Genomic DNA, 10,696 nt, shown 5'->3' with positions numbered 1-10,696 from the left:
TTGAAGGATTCAAACCCAAGTTTGAATCTTTAAGATATAACAAGATTAAAAGCTAAAAGCTAGATCCATAAAATGATGATGATGATGTCGTGTGGATGAAGGTAAGAAGAAGAAGAAATAAATTAAAAACTTACACTTTTTAGAGTGAGAAAGACTAGAGAGAGAATTAGAGAGTAAGTGTGCGTAAATTGCAAATGAGATCAAGTGTGAAATGAGTGAAATAAGGCTTGTATTTATAGGTGGTGAGGAGGTGGTGGGGTGGTTTAGGCCGTGGGTATGGGGAGGGGACAAGAGGGACACCTTTTTGCTTTTTGGTTAATGGTTGTCTAAAGCTGGTGCTTATGTTTGGATCACATGCAATATTAAGGATAATGCTTAACAAAAATGCTAGTATGTTCCCTATAATAAATGGGCATTTGTCTTTCATTAATATGGATCACTAACTTATTATAATTGGGCTAATTAAATAGTCCACTAGCTAGTGTAGGGTGGGCTAAAGTCCAACAAGGTAGAAAGTCCAACAAGACTAACTAGTGTGCTCTAGTAAATTACTAAGCGTAATTAAGCATCTAAAAACCCAAGTAATTGTTATTATAAAATGACAATTAGTATTTCGTAGTCGTAATATTCCGGTTACGATAAAAGTTAAACGTGCACACAGTACACAGTTCATTTTAAACGTCATGTGACACTAACGGTCATAAAGGCTTCCGGGGTTCAAGTTAAGTAACCTACGTACTTAAAGGAACATTTTAATATATCAACAAAAGTAATCCATATGTAGAAATTTCCCAGAGTATAGTATAGCTCAGTACGCACAATTACGAAGTTTCGTGAAAGCACAAAGCACAAAAGCAAGTCGAAAAAGTCGGGTCGTTACACATCTGCAATGGATAACAAACCCTTCGATTTATGATGTCAACCCTAGTAAGAAAGAAGGAATCGGTTAAGAGCAGGTTTTTGTACTCGATCCCTCTAATAGCTGATAATTTTAGCACTGTACATCCTCTCCTTCCTAGCTTGTTCTTGCAAGTCCCTACCCTTCCTTGGCAAGCTTTAAAGGTTTTAGAGTAATTTTCTTGCTAATAAACATTGTTCAAGATTCTCGTTTTTATACTTAGGATTCTTGTACACTGTTAGCTCCTATTTTATAATTCTGTCTGCTTTCCAGATTTCTTCCAGGGCATATATACCCTTGTACACTTATTTTATTTTAAAAAAGTTTTATGATCGTTCCAAAAAAAAAAACCAATCATCTGCAGTGATGAAGGTTGCTGCTATGTGGAATTTGAAATGGAGAATCATGTGCATTAATCTAGTTGGTCCAATTTAGCAATAACGTGTTATGAAAGATTAGACAACTTGTGCTAAATTGGTTAAGTGGATGGTTTATTAATAGTTTGTTTTGATTATTTTTAACCGTAGCAGTGTTAAACTTTGATTGTATCGGTTTGTATATTCATATGTATTTCAGTTCTGATGTATGTTTGATTGTTGAATTAATAGATATTGCTCCTTGTTTGCCTAAAAAAAGTTTAAAATATGAAAACAAATGATTGTTCTTAGACCCAACATATTGATAAAGTTAGGGCGTCTTTGGCAATTTATAAGTTTTGTTTCACAACCCAATTTTTTATTTTAAGCAAGACTCAAAAATGTAGCTAGTATGAATTGAACATGTTTTCTTTTGAGATTCTCACACATCTAATCTCAGAAGTACTTATATAAGTTTTCAAAGAGTTTGTCAAATAGAAGCCACATTTTTTCGTTGTCAAACGCATTATTATATTGTTCTTGATAAAATTGAATAATTAATCGCCAAATAGTTCAAATCTGAATAATTTGAAGGTTCTGACTGAACTTTCTGAACGACAATAACCACTTTGATAATCATTGTTAATGAACTTTTATGAATAGTGTCAAATCAGTGTATTAATCTTTTAAATTAATAAATAGAAGAATATAATGTAATTATTTGATAAATGTTCTAAATATAATTTAATGAGGATTTAAAAAAGAAATGAATGTGCTAAATGGTTAAAATTAACTGTGAATGGTGCAACACAAATTGTTGAACAGTTCAACATCATTTGTCATTTATTATTCTGATGACACGAAGAAATGCATTGAATGTTAAATGCTTGTACATTCAGTGTTTAACCATTAAATTAAGAGGTAATCAAACAAATCTTTAGTTTGGTGTATTATAAAGTGATTGGTGAATCTATAAGAGATTTGTTTTAAAGCATTAATTTTTCTATTTCTTTTTTGAGAAAAAACAAATACTAAAATGAGTCATTTTCTCAAAAAAAAGAAAAGAACTAAACAAAGGTATTAGCAGTAAGCGACTAGGCTCAAGAAACAAACTAACCAAACCTTACAAACACGAAAACAAACTAAATTAATAAGGGTTTACTCAAAAACAACTAAGTTGAGCCAGGATGATAACTACCGAAACCAAGCACAACATAACGAAACAAAGAAGAAAACTACAATATTACGAAAAATTCATTGGACTACTTGGAGATTAGTCCTTAATCCGATTGATAAAGGAGGTCTCGGGGTGGCTTCGCTCCTCTCGTTAAATCATGCTTTAATCTATAAATAGAGATGGAGGTTGGTTTGAAACAAGGATGCCCTTTAGTCAAGAATTATCGGTGCTATTCATGGTTCTAGTAATGATGGTAGCATGCCGATTTATAACTGAAGTTCGGGTACATGGGCTAATAATACTAGATGTGTCAACTTGTTGCATAGCAAAAACCATGTGGATTCTGCTTTGCTGCGGATTTCAGTAGGTGATGGCTTCATATCCTCTTTCTGGCATGCCCCGTGGATAGTCGGTATGACAACCCGAAAATTTTCGACTAAATTTAAACCTAAATTCGACTAGTTCCGACGACTCACGAACAATTATTTGTAAATAATTACGCATTAATTTGATATATTAATATTATTATTATTATTATTATTATTATTATTATTATTATTATTATCCTTTTTAAACAATATATCAATAATTAATATCATTATTATTAGTATTGTTATTATGATTAAAAATAATAATAATATTATTATTATTATTAAGAGTATTATCATTACTAATATTATTATTAATGATATTAAAAATATTATTATTATTAATATTATTATTATTATTATCATTATTATTACTTTTATTATTATTTATAATATTATCAAATTATTATTATTAATACATTTATTAATATATTTATTAATATATTTAATAATAATATCAATTAAAAATAAAATTTAAAAGTCAACAAGTATGTACTAACTGCTTTTGATTTTTTTTTTAAAAACTAAATCTGTATTATTAATCCATAAATCTGCTTTTAAATTTTTTATAAACCATCATTATATTTTTATATATTTTTCTCCTGATTAAATAAACCTGTCGCCATTTTTTTATTTTTTTATCAAATCGTGGACTGCCTATATTTTTTTTCTTGATCGTGATTTATTCTTGACAATGAGTATAACACAAACAAAGTATTGTTAGTTGATCACACATTATATATATATCCTACTGCAATTGTTGAATCAAAAACAAAAATATATTTTTTTATCCATCGATACCTCTGTTTTCCATTTTTTTTGCCATAATTCGAATTCGATTACCAATTAGAAATCTGTAAGTGCAGCTTTGTTAGGAATCCTTTATGCAAACTATCTGCAAAGTTTGAAAATCCAATTTTTGCTATCGAATCTGAATTGTTGAGTCAAAGTTTTGGTTTTAAAAAGTGAAACAATTTTCTTCGATCAAATTCGTAATCGTTTTTGTGTTTCAAGTTCAATTGAGGATTTAGAAAGTTTATAGGAAGGAATTAGAACCTATTTCATGTTGAAGTCGATAGCTAAAACGATCTTAAATTCGAAATTCAAGTTTGAGTTCATAATCGTGTTCATCAGGCTGCTTCATCTTATTTTTTTCTGATTAAATCAAATCACCAAAACAGATAGTTATGCTTCAATTACAAGTTAAAATTCGTATTCTTAGATTGAAGTTAGGATTGATCCCTGGTCGATTTGAATTAAGTATATGAAGAAGAAGAAGCAGTTATATATATATATATATATATATATATATATATATATATATATATATATATATATATATATATATATATACATATACATATATATATGTCTAGTATTAAAACAGAAAAACAATGGCAGAGGAGTGGTTAAGGGATGTTTCGGGTTAGCGAGAGGTCTCGGGTTCGAGCCCCGTCTTGGGCATTTTTTTTTTAAGAAAGCTTTCTAAGGTAGTTTCCATTTCTATTATTATTATTATTATTATTATTATTATTATTATTATTATTATTATTATTATTATTATTATTACTACTACTACTAACATCATTATAAGTATTATTATTAGTATCATTAACACTATATTATTATTATTATTTTTATTACTAGTATCATAATCATTATTATTATTATCGTTATAAGTATTATAACTTATATTATAATGAGTATTATTATGTAATTACTAAAATCATTATCATAACTAACAACAACAACAACAACAACAACAACAACAACAACAACAACAACAACAACAACAACAACAACAATACCCAATACCACATGAGTGGTGTATGGGGGAGGTAATATGTAGACAATCCTTCCCCTATCCGAGAATAAAGATAAGTCATTTTTCCACCCAGAGTGAAACACTCTCAAGAGTAGAGAAAGTCATCCCTCTCTTTATTCGACGGATAAAGAGATTGCTTCCGAGAGGACATCCGGCCTTTAAGTAGGAAAAAGGTTTTATTTTTAAAAAATAATAATAATAATAATAGACGCCATGAAAATGGTAGAATCAAATTTCCATGGGTTTTAAATCCTGCCTGGAATTTAATTTAGGCTCTAGGAGTCAGTCAAGTCGCCATCAAATCGACGATTGCAGTCGACTCAATAGAGCCATCCATTATCATAACTAACATTAACAGTAAAATTAATATTTTTACAATTATTATTATTAATATCATTATTTTTATCACTAATAGAATTATTAACATTATTATCATTAATATCAAGAATTATCATTATCATTTTTGTTATTAAGTACTATCATTATTAATAAAGTATAATTATTATTATTAGTATTATTATTATTAAAAAGTATTATCATTATTATTATTTTTGCTATCATTAAAACTATATTATTATTATTATTATTTTTAAAATCTTATTATGATTATTATCATTTTTACTACTAGTATTACTATTGTTATTACAAAATAATACAACTCTTTATTCATTATCACTATTAAAGTCATTTTATCAAATAAATACTTATACATAGAATATATATATATATATATATATATATATATATATATATATATATATATATATATATATATATATATATATATATATATAAGAATATATAACAAGTGAAATAATATATACAAACTTATTCGATTACAAGTATATGTGTTAATATATATACTTGATATATGTTCGTGAATCCGAGGTCAACTCTGCACTTGTTCAGTGCCATCCTATGCAAAATTACTAAAACTATTGTATCGTATCGTAAGTTTTCATATCTCCCTTTTTATATGTATTTTTGGGCTGAGAATGCATGCGCAACTTTTATAACTGTTTTACACGTTAGGCACAAGTACCAGCTATTAAACTGTGTTATATCTGGCTATGTCATGCAAGTCCCCACTGTGATATTTTTAATTGCTTTTACATAACGCATTCTTAATTATTGGGGGTAGGCCTATCGGGAGTAACGTCTCCGATACATTTGACCAAGTCATTGTATTACTTAATAATGATTCAAACCGACAAGGACAGTACAACTTGTCACGGGGCAAACTTTGAAACTGTTTAGTCTAAATAACACAAACTTGGCATTACTTTTAGATCCCTGCGAGATCTACTTTTTAAAAATCTTGTGGTCTATATCTATTACTGAAATCATTATTTATGACAAACCTATGAACTCACTCAACCTCGTGTTGACTTTTTAAGCATGTTTATTCTCAGGTACTTAAATATTGCTTCCGCTGTATATCTGCTGCTTTGATGATGATTGTTTGCTATGCTTGGAGTCTTCATTACATATCATATCAATTAAAGACATTTAATGCTCTAAATACAATGTAATCTATTTATCTTCTGCTGCAAAACTCAATAAAACGTCTCATATAGAGTCGTTCTCTTTTATACAACTGTGATTTGATATAATTAGTCACAAATATCCCAGGCCCTATTTGGGGATGTGACAGTCGGTAATACCCTTGCTAACTTATTCCCCAGGCTATTTGCTCTTGACGTCAATAAAGGTAGCTAGATAGCTGATCGATTCAGAGATGGTAATTGGGTGTGGCATTGGCGTCGCCCCTTGAGAGGTGGCGATGAGCAGTCTTCCTTTGATGAGATGATGAATCAGTTATCAAACATGTCTCTTTCTTCTAGTTCTGACTCGTGGGTTTGGATGGGTGACGGTAACAAACAATATTCGGTTTCAACAGTTCGGAATCTAATTGATTGCCATTATTTTGCACCTTTTTCTTTCGCTACATACTGGAGTAACTTGATTCCTATTATAGTTAAAGTATTTATATGGCGTCTTCGGTTACATCGATTAGCTTATAAAGCTAGTTTAATTCGACGAAATGTTCATATAGCGGATCTGAATTGCGTTTGGTATGGCAATGAGGTAGAGTCGGAGGAGCACATTTTCTTAAATTGCAATATCAGCAAGCAGGTTTGGTCAGGTATCGCATCTTGGTTACAAATTGATCTCCCTTTTTGGCAGTCAATCGATATTCTTTGGATATGGATTGATAATTTTCCAAACTCAAAGAACCATCGTGTCATTGTTCAGGCTATTTTCATTGCGGCTCTGTGGAACCTGTGGAGACTTCGTAATAGTTACGCTTTCAACGATCAAAAGTTTTCGAAATCACATGTGTAATGACAGTATCATTGTAACGGCTTTTAATTGGCTTTTTTCTAGATTCAAAAAGGCTAGATTAGACTGGACTTTGTCTTTACGAAACTCATTGGACTGCTTGTAAATTCTTATAGCTTTTTTTAGCTTGTATTTAATATATTTTTTCTCCCGTTCGGAAAAAAAAAAAAAAAAAAAAAAAAACAATATTACGAGCCCAGCAAAACAAACAAATCCAACCGCCTACCGGATGCGAATTTCCTGACCTTTGATTTACCCTTGGTTGATTTAGAACCCGGCGTGGAAATCGAACAATCTACTTTAAGTGGAAATACTTGCTAGTTAATGCTTTGATTCTGAAAATCTTTTAATTAAAAATTAATTTAATAATAATAATATCTCTCAACAACTTCAATTGGGCCCATATTTTCGACCCAACACGATATCCTATTCAAAAACACAGTAAGCAAAATCTCTGTCATAAATTTTGTCTCACAAATTTACCAATTTCACATCATTTCAATGGGGAGGAAACCCAAAATGCAGAAGCTCAATGCTACTCCTGATATGGTAATTTTTTGACAATTTATTTTTTCTATTTTCATCTCTGCATGTCCTTCATACTTCTTGTTATAATTTATAAGTTGACATGATCAACTATTAAAATTGTTTTTAATGACTAAAAAAACCACATTTCAGGGAACCTAATTTATTCTTTTATATTTCGGGGTGATAGATTAGGGTCCTTGAAGGTAGTTTTTTAGGGTTCCAACAACACTCTAAAAATGCTTACCGGACCGGTTATTTGCATGAACATATCTATGTGTTTTTCTATGTATTTATTTAAGTTTAAAAGATGTGGGCTTTAAAGTGTGTATGTCTTTATTCTTATATCATGAAAATGTGAATTCTTTGTTTAAATTATATCATTTAAAGTTTTATTTGGATTTGGATATGAAATATATTTCGAGTTTAGTGTTAAGACTTCAATCAATATTGTATGTTGAAATCTTATGGTATTAGCCCTTTTTCAATTTGACACTGATTTTTTTTTTTTTTTTTTTTTAGCGCTTGCAGAAATCAACACATTATTTGTTATTATTATTTTTATTTATTTTTGCCAAATAATTTTATTGATGATGATTGATGATGATTGTATGCTACTTATGTTTATCATGCATGGCTGTATATATAATCCATTCATGTTATTCCTGGCTGAAATGTTTAAGCATGTTTGTTTTCTACTATAAATACTTCATAAACCAAAAATTAAATTAGCTAATTCTACTATTCTTATGTCATGTTATGCTAAGAATCATGGTCAGGTGTCAACGACTTTGATCAACGGTTCAGATCATCTTGTTCCTGACCCTGTTGTCGTGAGACGTTCAGGGCGGCTTCGAAGTATAATCAAGCCCGTTACGAATCACGAAATTGAAGAAATTAATCTTTTAGATAGTGAAAAGGAAGAAGATGAACCGCTCGTTGAAGTTAACGGTGAACCACCGCTGCCACATAATGATCACGTGCGTAATAATGGCACACGTTACGTGCCTTCGTCAAGTCATAAGACATTAAAAGAAAAGATCGATGATCTTATAAAAGCCGTTCGAGGATTTAAAGACACGGTATGATATTCAACACTTAACAAGTTTTCGAAGCAATCTCTCTATCCGTCGAATATAGAGAGGGAAGACTTTCTCTAGTCTTGGAGAGTTTCACTCGGGAGGAGAAATGACTTCTCTTTATTCTAGGGTAGAGGAAGGATTGTCTACGTCTCACCTCCCCATACCTACACGTGTGGGATTGGGTTTTGTTGTTGTTGTTGTTGTTATTGTTAACCGTATATTGTATTTTAGTATAATGTTGTATAAGCTATAAGCTATTGGTTTTTGTATCAAATGATGTTTTTAAGTTTTGTTTGATGAGAACAGGATGCAAATGGGAATGGTTCCTGTGAGAGCACATCAGTTAACCTCATCTACAAGAGTTTATATCTTGAATCTCAAAAGAAGGTTAACCCTTGCATTATCAAATTTTTGTATCTTTTGTTACCTTTTTTGTCGATTTTATTTTGTCTAAATTGCAAGGTTGCAAAATCGCTACTCGAGGAGCACTCGGTCAGGACCTTTTACGGAGTACTCAGGCAATCGGGGAGTGCTCGGATGTCGACTGAGTTTGACTTTAACCGATTTTGGCCGATTTTTTTTATCAGTTTGGACTGATTTTCCGTTTTTTGGTCGAGTTTTGACCGGGTTTGACCAGGTTTGACTGAGTACTCCACGAGCTGCCAAAACCGAGTACTCGTTGAGTAATTTAATTTCGAGTTCTGCAACACTGCTAAATTGAGAACCGTATGTTTAACGTTTATCATGTTTATAGGCCCCATACAGAGGTACATAAGCAGTGTCGGAAAAATAAAATTTTTTAACATGGGACAAAAAAAAATTAAAAGCCTAGTAACTTTTTTTAGCTAAATATTGAGACTATTGGGCAAAATATAGAAGTTTTTGGCCAAAATGTGGATGTTTTTGGACAAAATATGGAAACTTTTTGGCAAAATGGGAGGCTTTGAGGGCAAAATATTAAGACTTATGGAAAAGAAAAAATTCGCTCTGGGCAAAATCAAAAAATCTAAAATTTTTGCACTAAAAATTTCATATTCACTAGGGGCAGATGACACCCCTGCCCCTTACTAGTTTCGCCAGTGTGCATATATGTCCAACAACGGAGGTAAGATATGTAACAAAACGTGTTTTTGTGTCATTTTCAGATTGAAGCTTTAACTTCGGAAAACCATGAGGTTACTAGAATTCTTGAAATCGCTCTAGGAAAACTTGAAGTGGTAGGTTATTTTCGGATCACTATATTCCGCTACATTTTTGAGTCTCTATTTTTGAGTCAACAGCAAGCGTCGATTTATTGGCGTCTTGACTGCCGTTTAGAGCCTAAATTGAATTCCAGGCAGGATTTAAAACCCATGGAAATTTGATTCTACCATTTTCATGGTGTTTCAATTTTATTTTTAATTTAATTTTACTTAAAAAAAAAAAAAAAAATTTCCTACTTATTGGCCGGAGGTCCACTCGGAAGCAATCTCTTTATCCGTAGAATAGAGAGAGGGATGACTTTCTTCTACTTTTGAGAGTGTTTCACTCTGGGTGGAGAAATGACTTGTTTTTATTCTCGGATAGGGGAAGGATTGTCTACATCTCACCTCCCCCATACACCACTCATGTGTTATTGGGTTTTGTTGTTGTTGTATATTCCGCTACATCTAATGGTTTTTTAGATCTACCATTTTGTTGTAGGTTGCAAATTTGCGGATTAGGTAAAAGTTCGAAACTGGTATAATACTATTTTGGTTGCTCAGTAGTCACCTTGAATTGGGTCAACCTGCCAACATTTTTTAATTCCAATTCTATTTGACATCATATAATATCTCACTACTCATAGGATATACATACATCCCAGTATTTTATTGAACTTTTTCTAATAGTTTGACCCTTTGTCATGTTATTTTTTGTGGAAAGAATTACTCATTATACGATGTTAAATTACTAAGATGACCCGTGAAAGTAACGTTCACAGTTTTATACGCAGGGGTATTTTAGTAATTTCACATTTTTTTAAAAAATCCAATATTTTGTTTTAGTTTTTGTTTGTTTGCTTTTTGCCCCAGTGAAACGGGGCCCACACACCCTAGTTGAATACTATTACTAATATTGTAACATTCTTTGTTCTATTTCT

At 31.1% G+C, this 10,696-nt stretch overlaps 1 protein-coding gene across 1 annotated transcript; it reads left to right on the top strand.

Moving 5' to 3' along the window:
- Positions 1 to 6,451: 6,451 nt before the first annotated feature.
- Positions 6,452 to 6,970, top strand: LOC139874668 (uncharacterized). Its single transcript, XM_071862074.1, has one exon. It carries the CDS (start codon positions 6,452 to 6,454, stop codon positions 6,968 to 6,970), a length of 519 nt encoding a protein of 172 aa, XP_071718175.1.
- The last annotated feature ends 3,726 nt before the right edge of the window (positions 6,971 to 10,696 follow it).

Source organism: Rutidosis leptorrhynchoides, chromosome 11 (assembly GCF_046630445.1).
Source record: "Rutidosis leptorrhynchoides isolate AG116_Rl617_1_P2 chromosome 11, CSIRO_AGI_Rlap_v1, whole genome shotgun sequence".
Classification (NCBI taxonomy): domain Eukaryota; kingdom Viridiplantae; phylum Streptophyta; class Magnoliopsida; order Asterales; family Asteraceae; genus Rutidosis; species Rutidosis leptorrhynchoides.
This window is presented reverse-complemented; position numbering and strand designations above follow the sequence as displayed.